The following is a 20,546-nucleotide window of genomic DNA, read 5'->3' as shown; positions in this document are numbered from 1 at the left end:
AGCTTAGCTCCATTCATGGCAAGGGACCTATGCAGTTGTACCATTTTAATATTTTATACCAAATATAAAAGATTTGTACCTCTCCCCCCAACCTATTTCATCAGCAGAACCCAACCAATCCTCCCCTCCCCTGCACCCCAGGTAAGAAAACCACATGTAAGAGTTTGTAAGGTTATCCTCCCGGGATTGAGAACTAGGCAGAGAAGAGTGGACTGCTAATGAGAAGCGGTAGTCACACCTGGGAGTAATCACGTCTTTGCACAACAGGTCTTATTGAGTGGCCTTTCCTTCATTGTCCCAACTCTTCTTCAGGCTCTGGGCTCTTTATCTGTTCATTTTGCTTAATCAAACACAGGCCCCTGACCAGCTCCACTGGGAGACCCTGAATGTCTCTATAGACCTCTATTCTTTTTAAAATCCTGTTCATTCTCTTTAAGTACACACTTTATTCATTTTTTTCTCATAAAGGGCCTCTGTTTCCTTCTGGTAACCTGACTCATCAAGTGTTAATAAGTGACAAAATGTAGGCTAGAGTGGTAGTCATTCATAATGACAGCAATAGGTGCATATTACTGCTCAAATACTTTATTTATTTGGTGTGCTGGTTAGGTCAGGGTTGGTTCCATCAAAATCATCGCAGTTTATTTCTTCTCAGATATCAGAGCAGTTTGGAAAGTATCATTTCTTGCATCTTCAACCAAAAATGTCAAAAAGTTTTTGCCAAAAACTTTTAGGCATTGTGCTTCTGAATGTAGTTTGGTTGGAAGTTGTAACTTGGACAGTGGCACTGAGCAATACAGTGTGAGGCGGGTTGGTGAGAATTTGAGTAGTATTTTCAGTAGGTGCTGTGGGGGTTGCTGCTGATGTGGAGGCAGCAGGCTCTGGTATTGAAGAGATAGGTACTGTTGAAGAGGTGACTGTCATTGTATGTTTTGTGGATGTGTTGGAGGTTGCTGTTGTGGTGGTAGGTGGATTTGTGGTGATTATTGTATCTGTGGTGGTGGTATTTATTTGGGGTTTAGGGTTAGAGATGGGAAGGTAAATAGCAAGATAAAAAGGAATAGGAGGAAATTGGGGTTTTGATATCCTAAAAGGTCCTACATAGTAAGGTCTTAGTGGGAAATGTAGGTTTGGATAACCTGGAAAGAGTCGAGGTTGTCCAATAGGTTTCAATGGAAAGAGTTGAGATAGAATGACCGCTTGGCTAAACTGAGGAAAAGAAGATGGTGGAACTCGCCCTCGAACAAAGAGAAGAGAAAGTGGTGAATTAAGTCTTGAGCCATAGGGAGGTGGGGGACTTGGTGGAAGCCATCTTGGCCTGTAAGGTGGAAGTGGTGGCAGCTGGCCAGATAGATACTGTCTTCCAGGGAATCTTTGACTCTCACTGGGCTGTGGAGATAATAACAAAAGCAAAAAACAAAGTTTCTAAATTTGATCATTTAAAGTTCAAACATTAGGATATCCTATGTATTTTAAGTCATAAGTCATATATTTTACTGAGAAAATAAGTTAGGTAAATAAGGAAAAGAAAATTTCCTGTTCATTCTGGATGCATGGGCAATCAAAGAAAAGTAGAATAATATTAAATCAGAAAACAACAAAAACTACAAAAATGATAACCTTGCTATCTAACCTGTAGGTTTTAGGGATGGACAAAATCAACTTGGTGTGTGCAAGAAAAGACGACCTCTGAATGTAGTTTCAAGTGGAGGTAAATACTCCAGTGGGACTATCTGGGAAAATTCTTTCTTATGTCATTCTAAGAATTCAGTGAGATTCCAGACTCTGAACCGTTAATTGTGTAACTATTATATGCAACACTGCTTTCTAGGGACAAACAGAAACAGATTTAAGATACTTCTAACATGAGTCTGAAATCCAATGGAAGATATAACTCTCAAATGACAATACAAAGCTATACAACAAAAAGCCTATGGAGCTAGTATAGTATGTTGGTTAAAATGAAGATACTTGAGTCTGATTGCTAGAACCCCCTAGAGCCAGTCCTTCCACTGTTGCATGCTAGCTGGCTTGCTTATGGTTATCTCTGCCTGTTTTCTAACTCCTCAGCTTGTTCTAGAAATAGTTCTTACCATATATAATGGTAGATAGGATTATATATAATCTGTGCAAAGTGTTTAGACATACTAAGGTAGAGTAAGGGCTCAATATAAATTGGAGTGATTTTGTACTCTATTGATAACAAGCATGGTAGCTTGTAGATGGTAGCAACTCAAGAAATAATTGATAAATATTGTAAAAAATTATAGCAATTTGGAGGGAAATTTCAATTTTGATCAAAGAGAGAGGATTAATTGCCATGTAGAGAAAATAGCATTTGAAATGAGGGTAAAATAACAGAGTTGAAATGAGGAAGAGGAAGCCAAATTAAAATAATATCATAAGCAAATGAACAAGGTCAAGAAAAACATAGGTTCTATTCTAGCAACCATCAGGAGACCAGTTTTCCTGAAACAAAAGCTTTAGGAAGGTGCAAGACTCTGGTCATTCTCCTACAACAGTCAACTCTTTCTTGTGTCTCTGCCATATTGCCTTTGGAAACATTAAACTTTTGGATCAACTCTATGCAAACTACCTTCCATAGTCCTACTTTTTTTTTTAAATTGATTTTTAGGTTTGAATATATATCCAGTAATGGGATTGCTGGGTCAAATGGAATTTCTATTTTTTGTCTTCCACAATGGTTGAACTAATTTACACTCCCACCAACAGTGTAAGAGTGTTCCTATTTCTCCACATCCTCTCCAGCATCTGCTGTCTCCAGGTTTTTTAATGATCACCATTCTAACTGGCGTGAGATGGTATCTCAATGTAGTTTTGATTAGCATTTCTCTAATGACCAGTGATGTTGAGCATTTTTTCATATGTTTGTTGGCCTCATGTATGTCTTCTTTTGTAAAGTGTCTGTTCATATCCTTCACCCACTTTTGAATGGGCTTGTTTATTTTTTTCTTGTAGATCTGTTTTAGTTCTTTGTAAATTTTGGATAGCATTGCTGGAGAATGTCACAATCTGTAAAGATAGCAACACTAGAGAACTATAGTGTCTATGTTTGTCTGGTGCATCAGCACTGCTAAATCATTGCCTCCCATTTTTTCTCAAAGGCTGTCTTTTTAACATCTATTCCTCACTTCTTCCTTACTTGCTCCCACCTACACCCATCAGAAAATGATCTCACCTTCTATTTCACATAATTTAGGCCATCACATGAAAGAACTTCTTCATTTTCTTGTCCCACACCTATAAAACTCACAAATATCTTGTTGTTCTCTCTTCCTGTGTAAGACCAGTCTCTTCACCTGTGTTTTATATCTACATCTTCTCTGTCCCTAGTGTCTTTTTTTCTCTTAGTTATCACCTTTTATTCTCTGTTTCTAATCCCTGGCTGTATTCTTTCAGTCTATAATATTGATTGATATCTTATGTATTAAAGAATCTCATTCTCAACCTAGGGTACCCCTGAAGCTTTCTTTACTAGCTTACCTCTCTCCATTCCTCACCAGATAGTGAGGAAGGCTGGTTTAGATTTTCTCTTTCCACTTCTCAGTTTCCATTTTATCCTGCTTACTGTCCCATCACACAACTGAATCTCTTACAAGGATCAGTGATGACTCAAAAATTCCAAGTCATTTCAGAGGGAGCCATAGTCATGTCTTTGTCACATGATCAATTCCTCTGTGTATTTTATATCTACATCTTTTTCCTTCCCAGGGACTATCCTGTCTTAGTTATCACCTTTTATTCTTGTAACATAAAACATAAACACACTTATTTGGGTTATTTCTTGGCTATTGACCCTGTAAACCACTTGCTATACAGGATTATAGAAGAAGGAAAATAAGCCAGGTTTATAAAATTCTCTTTCTTTTTGTAACTTGAAATAGGAAGTATTGAGATCTCCTATTAGAAGCAGGAACTAAAATGTGAACATTGTGAGATGAGAGGAGCCAGATAGAGGTTGGAACATTAATAAGGGCCATGTGCAGACTCAGCTATAAGGACACAGGGATTGTGAGTAAAGAGAACACATCTCAGGGAGGGAACAGTGCAGAGAAGCAGGGATGTGTTAAGAAACAGAGACTGGTCTTTAGGGCTGCCTGGTTTTGCTGTGTCAGTTCTAATTTATATTTATGCTTACATTGACTTCCTTTTTTAAGGAAGGAAAAAAACATTTATTGAGAACTTGGCCTGGCATGTTTCCTTACTTTAAGGAAAAAGGAAGTCAATACAAGAATAAATATCAATTAGAACTGGCACAGAAAACTAAGGCAGCCCTAAAAATGTAAGAATAAGTATTGTGAGAGGAACCCTGTTCTTTGCAGCCAAATGCAAAAGCCTATGACACCATCCAATCTCATCTTTTGTCACTTCTTTGTCCTCGATCTGACCATGTAGAACTAGTACTAGCACTATCAACATAATGAGCTCTTTCTGGTAGTCCCTGTGCTAGAATTCCTCTAGCTGAGAATGTTTTACTCCTGCCCTAATTTCCATTCACCTGGCAAGCTCTTCCTTCAACATGTTTAAGTGGCTTCACTCCCCTCCTCCAATAATTTAATATGAAAATTAAAAGAATTGTACAGAAAATATCTTTATACAATATAAAATAAGCTAAAAATTATATTTTTGTAAAGCTTTTATTGGAGACAAAACCAAACTTTATCACTCTCTTTTCACAGTGATAGTAATTATGTTTTGGTATTTTTCTCCACTCTTAGGCCATGTGCTGTTTTGCTGTTGTTGAAATAATTAATTGTATCTTCTTTAGCTTTGTGCCTCTAGTATCTTAGTCAGTGCCTGGCATCTTTGTGAGTAATAAAGGGTGTAAGGAATTAGAGGTAAGTTAGGTGTCTATTAGTTTTGTTGCTTTAGCACTTCTATTATAATACTTATAGTCACTTATTGTACAGTGTAGTAATTATTAACTTCTTCAACAAAAATGTCTCTGTATTGTTTATCATTCTATCTCCAGTTTCTGGCACCTTGGAGGTTCTCAGTAAATTTTTTTTTTTTTTTTGTGACTGGGTCTTGCTGTGTCATCCAGGCTGTAGTGCAGTGGCATGATCTCAGCTCATTGCAAACTTTTCCCCCCAGACTCAGGCAATCCTTCCACCTCAGTCTCCCAAGTAGCTGTGACCACAGGAGTGCACCACCATGACTGGCTATTTTTTTTTTTCTATTTGTGGTGTAGATGGGGTCTTGTCATGTTTTCCAGGCTGGTCTTGAACTCCCAAGCTTAAGCAATCCACTTGCCTTGGCCTCCCAAACTACTGGGGTTACAGGGTATGGGCCACCATGCCTGGCCAGGTTCTTAGTAAATGTTTTTGAATAAATGAATGTAGACTTAAATGAAATTGAGATCTTAAGTCATGGCTGCTAACATTAATGAAGATATAGGGGCCAGGATGAAAGAAATTAATTATGTTTTAATCCTTTTGAGTTTGAAAAGTCATGGAAGTTTGTAGATGCAGATTGAAATCTCAGAGCTGGAGAAATAGATTCGTAAAGCACTATTGGGTCAACACAATAGGTAAGAAAGTAATAAAGAAGAAATGGATGAAGACAGAAACTTGGATAAGAGGAAGCTGAGAAGCTAGTGAAGGAAAATGATGAATAGTCAAAGTCAGGAAGAAACCCAGATGGTACAGTGTCATGGCAGTTAAGTTCAAATTGAGCTTCACTGAGCTGCTCTCTGGACCCTAAGCAGAGACGGGGAGAAATCATGTGAAAAATTACACTTCACAGCAAATAGCTGACCTTTGATCTCCATTCAGATCATTTTAATCTTTTCCTCCTCTCTTAACACAATTTTTCACTAGCTAGTTTCCCTCTTCCACTGGCCAATGGTGGTGAACTTTATAATCTTAGACAAATGATGAAAATGCCTTCTTAAGGAGTCTACATTTAGGGCCGATTACCTTTGCAAATGATAGGTTTATTGGAAACAGAATACAAAACTGGCTATTTTGAGTTTCATTTTTCTCATTTGTTAAGAGAGGATAATAATAATAATTGTCACACTGGATTTCTGGAGAGATTAAATAGTGTAGTTTTATAATATACTTCTTGGAATATGTTAACACTCCATAAGTGGTAGTTTAAATATTATTATTATGTAGCCCACCTATATTTAAATTTGATTGTATTTGCTCTATAGTTTCAGCATTTGATGGTTTTAAATAATCAAAAATGATTTGATAATGTATGGGTTCCATGAGAGCAGATATTTTTAAAATTATTATTTATTTATAAAACATTTAAAAAGCATAAATGCAATTTTGTTACATAGATATATTGGTTAGTGGTCATGTCTGGGCTTTTAGGGTACCCATCACCTGAATAATATACATTGTACTCATTAAGTAATTTCTCATTATCCACCCCTTTTCACCACCACCATTCTGAATCTCCAAGGTCTATCATCCATACTCTATGGTCCCCTGTACACATTATTTGGTTCTGCTTATACGTGAGAATATTGGTATTTGGCTTTCTGTTTCTGAGTTTTTTCATATATGGGAAAAAGCAGAGATTTTTGCCTGATGTGTTTATTGTTAGTATTCTAGCACACAGAGCTGTTCTTGATACTGAGTAGGAGCTAAACATATGTAGTGGGTGAATAAATACATATTTTATAGTAAGGAATTGAAGAAATAATTCAAAAAGTACTAGGACTGCTAAATTGTTTAGTTACAGGATTTATGTTTTCCAATTTTGATGTTTTAATTCTTGTTTATGTGTTAATTACCTAAAGCCTAATGTCTGGTGGTTAGATCTTTAATATAGTTTCTCACAAAATCTGAATAATAGCAATAGTTAAAACCAGCTTCTAAATCAGATTATTAAACATACTTTGGATGACTTGTCCTTGTTCAAGTTCCTGAGAGAAGGCAGAAGATCTAGAATGCCCTCAATTAAGTTTCCTTCTTAATGGATAGATACCTTTTAAGCAGTTCTTTTTAGTGGTATTTATATTTTATTTTCTCCTTTGATACCTAGGCAATTTCATTTCTTCAGTACACATTATGTCTTGAAATGTATTTGACATTATTTTGTTTTGGATCTAGTGTATTGAGAAAAATGTAATTAGAAAAATTGGGGGAGAGTTCAAACTTTTCTGAAGTATATTAAGGAATTTTAGGCTTCATTGGCTTTAAAAATGCTAAATCTTTAACTCTTCAGTAGGAGTAAATATTTCACCTGATATGCATTATTAATACAAATAAATAGTTAGCTTAGAATTAGTTGAGTATTTGAGACCAATTAAAAGTGATATCTAATGAAGAATTTTCACTCTTAAATATCTGCTTTCGTTAGAAATCTCCACAAAATTTATAACTGTGTTCTAAATTAAATAAAAATAATTAGGAAGCTTGTGGTATATCTAATAAGTTGATTATTAATAAATTCTTGAACAGAATTTGGTTAAGATGAAATGGTATTGATTTTTCAATGTTATAATGCAAATTGAATAAATTTTTACTTTTTTGTACTAATTGTTTGATAATATATAATTTTTCGCAAATGTTACATGTAAAATGTATTATTTTTTCAAGTGTGCAAACAACGCTTCAGGTTTCAGTTTTCAAGGGCTCTATTCTCAATCGGTGTTTGTTTGTTTGTTTGGACAAAGGGTCTTACTCTGTCACTCAGGCTGGAGTGTAGTGGCATAATCACAGGTCACTGCAACTTCAAACTCCTGGGCTAAAGTAACCTTTCTGCCTCAGCCATCTGAGTAGCTAGGACTACAGGCATGTACCACATGCCCAACCAATTTTTAAAACTTTTAAATTATTTTTTAAGGTCAGGGGTCTCGCTTTGTTGCTCAAGCTGCAGATTAGTGTGGTTTTAATGCTGGATTAATGAGTCAACAAAAAGTATGCCTAGGATTGGTAATAGCAGTCCAAAATAAAACTATACTTGTTTTGTGAACATTATCTTTCTGTGGTCTTGTAAGAGCAGGAGTTGAAAGCCACACATTTTGAAGGGAAAGTATTTTACTTAAGTTCAGGAATTTGAGAAAGATGGATTCCTTTTCTTTCCTTATTCCTTCCCTCTTTCCTTCCCTTCTTTCCTTCCAATAAACATTTTTTTTTGACACTAGTTATAAACATTGGGCATATGGTGGTAAACTAAAAAGGTCCTTGCCTTCATGGAGATTTTATTCCAATTAGGGGAAACAGACAAGAAACAAAAAGTGATAGATAGCATGTACAGAAAGTGATGTGTGAGATCACACAGTGATAAATCCTATAAAAGTAAACCGTATAAGGGATAGAGAATGAATAGTGATAAAGTGGTCAAGACAAGGACTCTCTGAGGAGGAAATTCTTGAAGAGACTAATTGAAGTTTAGGAAGAAAAGTGTGGATATTAAAGAGGAGAGCATTACAAAGACAGGGCACATCAAATACCCTAAAATAAGGGTAAGGTTGGTAAGTTCAAGGATCAGTGAAATGTGCACTCTGGATGAAACCTGGGGAGTCAGTCAGAAATGAAATCAGAGTTAAGATGCGGGGAGGTCCAAGCAGGGTCTTGTTGGTAGGAGTAAGGACTTTGTACCCCTGCCTTCTAAGTATTGTGAAAAGCATTAGAAGGTTTTGAACAAAGGAGTGATATGGTAATATTTACTTTGGAAAAACATCTTTCTGGTTATTGTGTGGAGAATAAGCTACAGGAACAAGAGTGAAAGCAGGGAGACCAGTTATTGTTCCAGCAGGTAGGAAGTGATGGTGGCTTGGCCTAGAATGCTAGCAGGAGAATGGTGAGAAAGGGTCAAATTTAGTTGATGGTGTGAAGGCGGAGTGGGCAAGATTTGCTGAAGGAGTGGATCTGGGAGGTGACAGAGTCAAGGATGATTTCGTTTTTTGGCCTGAGCAACTGGATTTGTGGTTAGAGGTGGAGACAGGGTAAGAGGATGGTGTCTTGGGACACTCTGACATTTAGAGATCAGAAAGAGATGTGTCTGGAGAAGGAGACCAACAAGGAGGGGTCATAAAAGTGTAAAAATCAGGAGAGTGGAGTTGTGTGGGAGTTCGCAAAATAAAAAACTGAGTTTAAGTAGGAGACTGATCATGTCAAATTCAATTTAGACGTCATTATCATGGGAACAGAAAGCTGACCATTATGCATGACCATTTGGAGTACAATTTGACAAGTGTAGTTTAATTCAAATGATGTGGGCAAGATCTGCTTGGAGTAGGAAAAGTGAAGATGTGCAGAGGCAGCTTTTTCAAACAGATCATAATGGGAGTCATTGGAGAATGAAAACAAACATATAGATGATATTTCCTCATATTTATGTGGCAGTAGGAACAATCAATAGAGAGAAGGAAAAATTGCTGATGTAGGATGTTTAGATTTAGGGTAGATAATTAACAGGATAATTGTGGAACCTCCTTGCATAGGAGAGAGGATGGGGTCTAGTTTACGAGTTGAGGGGTTGGTCTTAGAACACACTGGGGTGATTTTAGCTCATCCCAGGTAATAGAAGAAAAGGCAGAAGATAGGCAAATAGATCGAGGCAAGTTAAAATTTGTTTCTCATTCACAAGTTGTGTGAATCTGGGTAAGTTATGTAACCTCTCTGTTACTTTTCTCATCGTTAAAAGAGAGAAAGTAATAGTATCTACCACATGATGTTCTTTAGAAAAAATAATTAAAATGACAATTTAGCATAGTATTTTGCATGCATACAGTTTCAGTGAAACATAAATTTTTTTTTAACTCATGAATAATGTTGGGTAAATTTTATGGTTATTTTGTAAATCAAGTATCAGGTTTTTACATGTCATATTGCCTTGTTCAGTGTCTCTGTAGACCAGGAGTTGGCAAACTAAGGCTGTGGGCCAAATGTAATTTGGCTGTTTGGTAAATAAAGTTTTGCTGGAACATAGCCATGCCCATTCGTTTCATGTAGCTGCTTTCAAGCGACCTCAGCCAAGTTGGCCACTTATTATAGGCCCACAGAAGCCTACAGCCTACAGTATTTGTTATCTGGCTCTTTTCAGAAAAAGTTTGTCAACTCCTGCTTTGGCTATTTTTACCAGTCTATCCTGTATCCTCTGAGAGTCATATACCTCTTAAAGTTAGAGGTCATGTTTATCAGTGTTTACATCCTTCTTGCACTCTCTATAGGTGACATTAAGTAAATATTTATGGATACTGTTCAGATAATTTAGAAGTTTCATTTTTGTCCTGTGAATCATTATGGATGATGGAAAGTAAGAGTGTGTGGGAAGAGGTGGCATCTTTCTAAGGTTGTGTACTGACTTCATGTACTAAAGTTTTGCATATCACTCAGAGTAAAACCAAGGCTCTGCAAAAGCCCATGAGACCTGATGCAGCCTTACCCTCCTCTACCTCTCTCATCTTACCTCCTACTAATCGCTTCCCATCTCACTCTCTACCAGCCATGCTAACCCCCTTATTCTTAACACTAGGCAAGTGTACCCTACTCCAGTCTTTGAAACTTCCTGTTTCCTCTGCTTGCATGGTTAGCTTTTTCACCTCTTTCAGGTCTTTAATCAAATGTCATTTTCCACTGGGCTACCCTGTCTTAAATCACATCTTTGTTCTACCTCCTCCCCAAATTCCTTCTTCCAAAATTTTCTGCATTATATAGTCAGTCATTTTGTTTATGGCTTGTCTTCCCCAAGTAGAATATAAGCTCCATGAGGTTAGGAACATTTTGCCTATTTTGTTCACTGCTGTTTACTCAACATCTAGAATAGTGCCTGGTAAATATTAAGTGCTCAATAAATATTTTGTGTTGAATGAATTACCAGACTTGGTGATAGGCAGAAATTTCTCTGACTTGATTTCAGAGTGCCATTTCCTTCCTTGCACAAGGCAAGGAGCATAAGGCTTTTCCCATGACAACATTTGAGGCAGACTCCAGCATTCGTACAAACTCCGAAGAAGTCCTCAATCTTTCTGTTTTTGATTTCTCAGTAGACTAGGGCCTCGCTACTCAAAATGTTATTTGCAGACAGCAGATAAGCATCAACATCACCTGGGGCTTGGTAGAAATGTAGACTCTAGGGTCTCAGGCAGACCTACTGGATCAGCGTCTGAATTTCTACAAAATCCCCAGATGATTTGTGTCCCTGATAGAGTTTTTAGAGTTTGTAGAGTTTTGAGAATGACTGGCTGTCTTAGGTTATTTGATAATTGCTTATCATTGGTTTAGTTCAGGCTAAAGCTTTTTCTTCACTTTTGGTAATTATTTTATCATAGCCCCTCTGTAAATTATTTTATTTATACTCCCTTTTTAATCATTTAACTTTTTAAAAACTTCTATCTATTTCCTATTCTTAGGGATTAGAAACTGCCAGACCGACAGTTTAACCATAGCAGTTTAGTCAACAGACTGTGCTGCAAACAAAGGCTTCTCTTGTTAGGGATGGCAGGTGTTGGCAAAAATGCTGTCCTTATCCATCTTGTGAGCATGGGAGACATCCTTGTCATTCATGAGATGCTTTACCTTACCCTCCTCTACCTCTCTCGTCTTACCTCCTACTACTCTCTTCCCATCTCACTCTCTACCAGCCATGCTAACCCCCTTATTCTTAACACTAGGCAAGTGTACCCTACTCCAGTCTTTGAAACTTCCTGTTTCCTCTGCTTGCATGGTTAGCTTTTTCACCTCTTTCAGCATCTTACACTTGGCCTAGAGTCCATCCCTGTATCATCCTTTATGTAGCCTATCCAATGGCATGAATGAACAGGCAAGACTCTGAAACCTATTTGTTATTCCTTGGCGTCAGCTACACAAAGGCTCATTCACTCATTGTTGCATTCACATAACACTTATTGAGGTTTTGTCTCATGTTCAGCTCTGTGCTATAAAAAGGAGCATCTCAAATATTTCCTGTGTTTTTGTGAGGTTTGGGGGTAAAACTGTGCTCCATAGTATATTGTAAATATATAAATATGAACTGTTATTTTTAATTTAACTCCTAGCTAGTCCCTACCTCATAAAAATAATCTGATGTATTGAAAGTTCTAGATGCTAAGTATAATAAAGTTTCTTTATTTAGGCTAACACCTAAGATTGTTGTTAAGATTTAACAACTCATGAGGCAATGAATAGAGGAAAACATTTTTGCTAGAGCGACATTAAAAAATTATGTCCTATGATTCTAATTTTCTTATATCTAATAATATTTAATTCTAATGAGAAAATTTATGTATTAAACTAACTTTCTTCAGAACATGGAATCGTCTGTCTCTTATATAAATGGTATTTTATACTCTTTCAAGGTAGAGAAGAATTTAAGTTGCATTTGTCGTGCAATTCAGGCTTCTGGAATAAAAATATGCCATTAATTCATATGAATCCTCAAGATGGATGTTTTATGTAAAGCTCTTCAGAAGTTGCCTATTCTCAGTATGAAATACTGAACTTGACAAGTAAATTTCAAGAAAATTTATTCAAGTAGTCTCAGACTTCAGCCTGAGTAAGAATATTCTAGAATGCAGCTTTCCAGGCCCCAAGATCAGCTATTCTTTTTTCCTCAGGTTGGAGATAGGGATTGGAAATGACCATTTTTAATAAGTGAAATCAGATGTTTCTGATATAGGTATCTTATGGAGTACAATACTCTTCTATTTCAACCTCAGAATTTTTATACAAATGTCATTAAATATCACTAATGATATTCATACAAATGTCATTAAATGTCACTAAATGCTTTAGAACAATAATGCTACTTTATCTGCTTGTGCCATTGCTAGTAGGGTCTATTGACATTTATTTGTTCACTGTGTAATGTAGACTGATTCAGAAATAGTTTCTCTTAGGTAGGTACTATACTATGAAAAGAAGATATAATCTATGAACATCCCAATTTGGAATTCAACTTTGGTATTTCTGTGTCAGCAGCACTAGGCCCAACACACAGTGGATTGTCAGGAATTATTAAGAAATGAGACAAACAGAGCTCTTTGTCTTCTGTCAAGCCTACCCAACGCCAACATTTACTAGGGAAACTGATCTTACTCTGAAATTCATATTATGCTAGTGATATTTTTGACTATGGCACTTAGCACTTGTTACTTTGCATTATATATTTTTGGATCTCCTATAGAGCTTTAACAAATGCTTTTCAAAAGTTCGAATTAGTGTAAGTGCCTCTTGAGTGACTTTTCTTTATCTGTTTTTATTGTTTTCCCAAGTGAGTAGCACTTTACTTTCCAGTGTGTAAAAAGGAATATTTTAGCCATAACTAATGTATTTTGAGACATCATAAAGGCTTTTTGGTTTTAGTTTTTACAAATATTTCGATTAAAAAAACTGTTGTACAATCAGCAATACTTGCACTGATATATCATGTTGTCTTTGTAGAAAATTTATCATGAAGGTCCAACTATATACTTTCTCATTTCCTACAGCTTCAAAACATTTAGTAAGCTTAAATTATATTTTTCTGACAATTTGATGGTAGTTCTTTTGAAAAAGAAATAAAAAGGAAGAGATGTTTCTAGATCAGAGCTAGTTCTCCCAGATACGACCTGTCCTGTGCCTTCTTCCTGCAGTCCCCTTCATGCTTAGCAACCACTGACTAGATGGTTAGTCATATGTGAAAAAGGAAAAGGAAAGTAAGAACAAGTCTATAATGATCAGCAGCTGAATTTTTACATACAGGACAAAATTGTTGGTATCAAAACTTTCTTTGAAGTCTTTAACAAGACTTTAACACTTTCTTTGAAGTGTTTAACAAGAAATACAACAAGAACCTTTAGAATTGAGGGAACTCACCGTGAAACATGAAGTAAGAGCCAACAGGCCCAAGAGAAAAGTTAATTTCATTCTTTAACGTTGCTCCTAAAAACAGTCCAAAGATTGTCCATGGTTAGTCAAATCAGTCAATAGTGTTTTTCAGATTAACAATTTTAAAGCATTTTAACACTTGTTATATAATACGATGAAGAAAGACCAACATAACCTTTAAAGATGTGTTTGATGCTTTGGGGAAAGGAATCAGCATAGATGCACAGCAATAATGTCATGTTTGTGATTTTTAAAAATAAAAAATGGTTGTACTTTATGAAAGGTAATTTTCTGATAAATATTGAAAGTGCATTTTAAAATTAAAGCAGTTTTGGAAATTCCTTGTTATCTTTAGTGGTGACTACTTTGAAACATAACTAATTAGATATACTTTTAGTATATTTACTTAAAATTAGTCAAAACTTATAGATTTCTATAGATTTGTGACCTAAATATTGTTAATGTGACGACTATTGTAAAAAATAACTTCTTAATACAATTATTGTGTTATTTAGATCTGTCTCAAGCAAAACTATGTAATGTGTATTTTTTCTTTAACATCACTCTACTGAGGTATTATTGCCTTGATATGATTTTTTCCAAGTTATTCCAAAAGTCAATTATTGTCTATCAGCGTGTGAATTAGAGAAAAAAAAAGGTTTTTGCCCTTAATTTGTTTATAAATTTCAACAAAATACAGTAAGTACATGGCACCCTGTGTTCTAGGAAGGCAAATTTCAAGCACATAGGCTGACAGATTGTCCTGGGGTCCATGTGATATCTGTCATTTGCATTATTCTTGAAATGACATAAGACAGGTCAACAGATCATACAGTTTATGTGCATGTGTCTATCCTTTAAATAGCTTTTTCTAATATGTTTTCATAAAAGCAGTTTAGCAATATGTAAGAAACCCGACTCAAACAAGAACAACAGAAATGCAAATCTATCTTATATATCTTTTTAAGACTCTTCTACTTATAATTGACTTTAGAAACCATAAGATATAGCAGTGGAAAAAGTCAATAGATTGTGAAATTGGATAATTTCACAACTGGATAATTGTGTAACTAATCAATGTGAATGTTCTTGACACTTTTTCAGGAATTTTAAGGCTTGACAATCTTTACCACTGACAACGATTTTTTTTTTAAACACATCTGATGCCAGGTGCAGTGGCTCACATTTGTAATCCCAGCACTTTGGGAGGTCAAGGCAGGCAGATCATGAGGTCAAAAGATCAAGACCATCCTGGCTAACACGGTGAAAACCTGTCTCTACTAAAAATTCAAAAAGTTAGCCAGGTGTGGTGGCATGTGCCTGTGGCCCCAACTACTTGGGAGGCTGAGGCACAAGAATTGCTTGAACCCGGGAGGTAGAGGTTGCAGTGAGCAGAGATCACACCACTGCACTCCAGCCTGGGCAACAGAGCAAGACTCTGTCTCAAAACAAAAACAAAAACAACAAAACAAAAAAACAAAAACCCCCATCTGAGATTTTTAGGTAGCATAGCTATTTCCATTAAAAGCCTTGAGGATAATATTCTTGAGAATATGAGCAAAAGCGAGAGGTCCAAAGTGAAAGTTCTTACATTTATATTTCTAAAAACCTACCTTGGTAGAAGATTCTTCTTTGGAACAAACTACTGCTTAATCTTACTCTTGCCAGATACTCAATTTAGGTAGTCACTATTTAAAAGTCCAAGAAGAGAAAGAACTTTGATAGAAGGACTTTCTTCTTATATACCTCTGTCTGGATTTTTATTGGAGTTAAGAGAAAGGTTGAGAGAGGGTAAAAGTTCTGTATTGATGTTCTTTACTGAAACAAAGAAATAATAGTTGCAGTTGCCAGTTTGGCAGCTTCATCTATAGAACTGTGATCCAATCACTGTTCTAGCAGGCCCTGGGGCAGCACACAGAATGCTGGAGTACAGTAGTTTTTAAACTTGGCTGCACATCACAATGATCTGGGAAACTTAGAAAACAATACCAATTCTCAGACCTTACCCCAGACCAATTTATCAAAAGTTATGGGACAGGAAGACAGGCAAAATAATTTTATTTTGTTCTAAGACATTTTATTAATTTTATTTATGTTAATTTTTGCCTTCCAACTTTTATTTTAGTTTCAGGGGCACCTGTGTAGGTTTGTTACACGGGCAATTTGTGTGTTGCTGGGGTTAGTTGTACAAATTATTTCATCACCCAGGCAGTGAGCGCAGTACCCTCCTCTTACTCTATACCATCAAGTAGGCCCCGGTGTCTATTGTTCCCTTCTTTGAGTTCATGTGTACTCAATGTTTAGCTCCCATTTATACATGAGAACTTGCAGTATTTGATTTTCTGTCCTTGCATTCATTTGCTTAGGATAATGGCTTCCACCTGCGTGCATATTGGTGCAAAGGAGCATAAGAATTTAAAAACTCCCCAAGTTACTGCAAAGTGAAGCTTTGTTTGGGAACCACTGCTGTTAAAGGCTATAGATTCTGGAGTTTTAATGTGTCTATACCTATATATATGTTTCACTTTTGGTATCATACTATATATACATATATATATCAGTTCTGATATCTTACTACATATCAGTTCTGATACATATATATAGACCCATATATATAATGCTGACCCATTATAATCAGCATGCTGATTATGTTTTAGACAGTTTTGTTTCTGTACCCTTCTATGACTCAGGAAATCATTTAGGTTAATATCTAATACTACACACACACACACACACACACACACACACACACACACATATATATATATATATAAAATATATAGAGTTGGTTTATTTGGGAAGAAGCTCATTTAGGAAGAAGAAATTTGAAGAATGGGAAAAGGAGGCAGTTGAAATAAATTCTTTGTCCTAATTTTGAAAATGACAGGAGATATCTAGTGGTGGGAGATAATTAGAAGTAAAATCCTTACAGTTTCTTATTTTCAATTTCATATTTCTTTCCTAGTTGTGTAATTTTATTTAAAGATACTGTACACATGCATTTGAGCTACTTAAAATATTAAATATATAGAAATTACTTAATATATTTTCCTGAAGCTAATAATGAATACCTGGACTGCTTAATGGATAATAAATTCTCCATTATATGTTGTGTTATCACCATTCTAAAGCAGAAGGATGAATATAATGTACACTAGCCTACCAAAGATGGGAGGCATGGGAACATTAAACAATTTATTTTACATTTATGGCAAAGGATATAGTAAATCAGACAATTTTGTGTATAAGATGAATGCAGGTACTAAGAAATTTACTCATATGAAACAAAATCTCTTTAGTTGAGAGGAAATTTCCATATGCTAGGGATGTTATGCTTTATTTTCGAATAGCCACAATTTATTGAGTCATTACCATGTCCTAGACTGTGTGCTATTCACTTTATGTAGATTAGCTTTCCTAATGCTCACAACAACCCCTTGCAATTTATGTCATTATTGTCGGATTACTGATAAGATAATAAATTATAGAGGAGTTAAGTAACTTGCTAAAATTCACTAAAATAGCTGAGATAGGAATTGACCTTAAATTTGCCACATTAAAGAGTTTGAATTTTCCCCCTTCCTTATGCTATTTTTGTCTCTCAAATCCAATTATTTGAACCAGTGAAATAATTAATATATTTTTAATAGTAGCACTTCTCAATGCTTGAATGTAACTCATCAGTAATACATGAAATCGATTTAGAAAGTAGCAAACAGAATTTAGAGAATGGATAGAGCAGAATAGAAGTAAATATTGGATTGCATTATATATAAGTACTTTTTAGTATATATTATAAAGTTACACATGTGGCCATACTGGTTTATTATGTAAAACATATGTTTTCTGTCAGCTCTAGTCTACTTCTACTTCTTGATATTGTTCTGAAGATTAAATAAATAGAACATAGAAAATTGTGACTCATGTTATTAGTAAGTGTTAGCCTTTCAGTGGGAATGTCTTCCTGTGTCATGCAATTTTTAAAATATTCTGGGTTTGATGAATCTCTAGTAAAGGGATAAAACATATTTAAATTTAAAAGATGACTTAAAAGCTTTTGGTGAAAGAGAGCCCGAATTACCAAGGCAATCCTAAGCAAAAAGAACAAAGCTGGAAGCATCATGCTACCTGACTTTAAACTATACTACAAGCTACTGTAATCAGAATAGCATGGTACTGGTACCAAAACAGAGATATAGACCAATGGAACAGAACAGAGGCCTTGGAAGAAATTTCACATATCTACAACCATCTGATCTTTGAGAAACCTGACAAAAACAAGCAATGGGGAAAGGATTCCCTGTTTAATAAAGGTGTTGGGAAAACTGACTACCCATCTGCAGAAAGCTGAAACTGGAGCCCTTCCTTACACCCTACACTAAAATTAACTTCAGATGGATTAAAAATTTGAACATAAAATCTAACACCATAAAATCCTAGAAGAAAACCTAGGCAATACCATTCAGGACATAGGCATAGACAAGAACTTCATGACTAAAACACCAAAAGCAATGGCAACAAAAGCCAAAATAGACAAATGGGATCTAATTAAACTTAGGAGTTTCTGCACAGAAAAGAAAGAATCATTAGAGTGAACCTGCAACCAATAGAATGGGAAAAAGTATTTGCAATCTACCCATCTGACAAAGACCTAATATCCAGAATCTACAAAAAACTAAAGCAGATTTACAAGAAAAAAAACAAACCTATTCAAAAGTAGGCAAAAGATATGAACAGACACTTTCAAAAGAAGACATTTATGAGGCCAACAAATTTGAAAAAAAGCTCATCATCACTGGTCATCAGAGAAATGCAAATCAAAATCACATTGAGAAATATCATCTCATGTCAATTAGAATGGCGATTGTTAAAAAATCAGGAGACAATAGATGGTGGAGAGGATGTGTAATAAAAGGAACACTTTTACACTGTTGGGAGTGTAAATTAGTTCAATCATTGTGGAAGACAGTGTGGCAATTCCTCAAGGATCTACAAATAGAAATTCCATTTGACCCAGCAATCCCATTACTGGGTGTATACCTAAAGGACTATAAATTGTTCTGTTATAAAGACACATGCACATGTATGTTCATTGTGGCACTATTTACAATAGTAAAGACCTGGAACCAACCCAAATGCCCATCAATGATAGACTGGACAAAAAAATATACACCTTGGACTACTACACAGCCATAAAAAAGATGAGTTCATGTTCTTTGTAGGTACATGAATGAATCTGGAAACCATCATTCTCAGCAAACTGACACAAAAACAGAAAACCAAATACTGCATGTTCTCACTCACAGGCAGGTGTCAAACAATGAGAACATATGAGCACAGGGAGGGGAGCATCACACACTAGGGTCTGTTGGGGGCGCTAAGAAAGGGATAGTGTGGGGGATGGGGAGGTTGGGGAGGGATAATATGGGAAGAAATGCCAGATATAGGTGACAGGGGGATGGAGGCAGCAAACCACCTTGCCGTGTACCTGTGCAACAATCTTGCATGATCTGCACATGTATCCCAGAGCCTGAAGTACAACAACAACAACAACAACAACAACAATAGAACTTTAAAAAAAAAGCTTTTGGTGGTGAATGGGGAATTAAGTTGGAATTGATCTTAAACTACATATTTTCTTCTGTCTTTGTCAATGACAAGTTGACAATTAGAACTCTTGTCTGCTTTGTTAACATGCTGATTATGTTTTAGACAGTTTTGTTTCTGTACAGTTCTGTGACTCAGGAAATCCCTTAAGTTAATATTTAACACTTCCTGAATTGTTACCTTCTCTAGTAACATGCTCATTTTGTGAAAAAGGTGAACAATTTCTTTTTTTAATTATTATACTGCTTGGTGTTGTAAATTGTTTTGGTGTCTACTATATTTTCAGACAAGTATTTTAAGTACAAGGTGTGATTTGTTGTTGTAATGGATCATTGGACATCAAGGACTTAAGAATGAACATTGTCAAAATTAAAATAATTTCTGCATGACTCACAGTCAACAAAGGATTAGTTTCCAAAGCAGGGGAAAGCAGATTTCTTTTCAAAATAAAAACTGTTATGCAAGAGAAATTTTAATTAACATATGGCTTTAAAAGATCTTGACTAGATATTTTCTAGAACAATACTTAAAGCAACAATTACCTTTTGTCAAGGAAATTCAAGTTCCTGGTGTAGTCTCACTGCTGTTGGTGAATAAAATTATTTATCATGACATTTTTCTGGTCAAGAAACTCATTTCACAGCAAAAGAATGTGATTATGAGCTCGTGTATATGACGCTCATTCTTCTTACCACATACCCCATCAAATAGAATCATCTAGTCTAATAAAACAGTCTAATGACCTACTGAAGACTTTATGATGCCATTTGAGAGTATATACTCTGCAAGAATAAGGTTCTATGTCATAGGATGCAGTACATACTTTCAATCAGTGACCAACATATGCATCCAGCTCTCCCAGGGCCAGAATTTATGGAAACAGAAATTAAGGCTCTTCTAATTATTACAATTAATAACCTACTCACAGAATCTTTGCTTTCTGTCTTTGTAACTTTGAGTTATGCTACTTTGGAGGTCTTGGTTCATAAGCGAAGATATAGGACATTTTGGTCTCCTCATGTTACAGAACAAAAATAAATGAGTTACTCTACTAGTTAGCAGGATTGGTCTTGATTGCCAAGGGGGAAATTGGTTTGCTGCTAAAAAAGAGGAACAGAGAGGACTGTCTGGAATTCAAGAGTTTCT

General features: G+C 35.7%; 1 protein-coding gene across 1 annotated transcript in view; it reads right to left on the bottom strand.

Annotated features, from left to right (window-relative positions):
• Positions 1 to 683: 683 nt before the first annotated feature.
• The window catches only part of OPRPN (opiorphin prepropeptide), a 33,249-nt gene continuing 13,386 nt past the window's right edge, over positions 684 to 20,546 (bottom strand). The window contains exon 2 of the mRNA XM_074395662.1: positions 684 to 1,389. Coding sequence (XP_074251763.1) covers positions 694 to 1,389 — 696 coding nt within the window. The 3' untranslated portion in view covers positions 684 to 693. The remainder of the gene's footprint in view (positions 1,390 to 20,546) is intronic.

The sequence above is a fragment of the Saimiri boliviensis genome, chromosome 3, assembly GCF_048565385.1.
Source record: "Saimiri boliviensis isolate mSaiBol1 chromosome 3, mSaiBol1.pri, whole genome shotgun sequence".
Lineage (NCBI taxonomy): Eukaryota > Metazoa > Chordata > Mammalia > Primates > Cebidae > Saimiri > Saimiri boliviensis.
The sequence above is the reverse complement of the archived record's forward strand: the minus strand, read 5'-3'. Positions and strand labels throughout refer to the sequence as shown.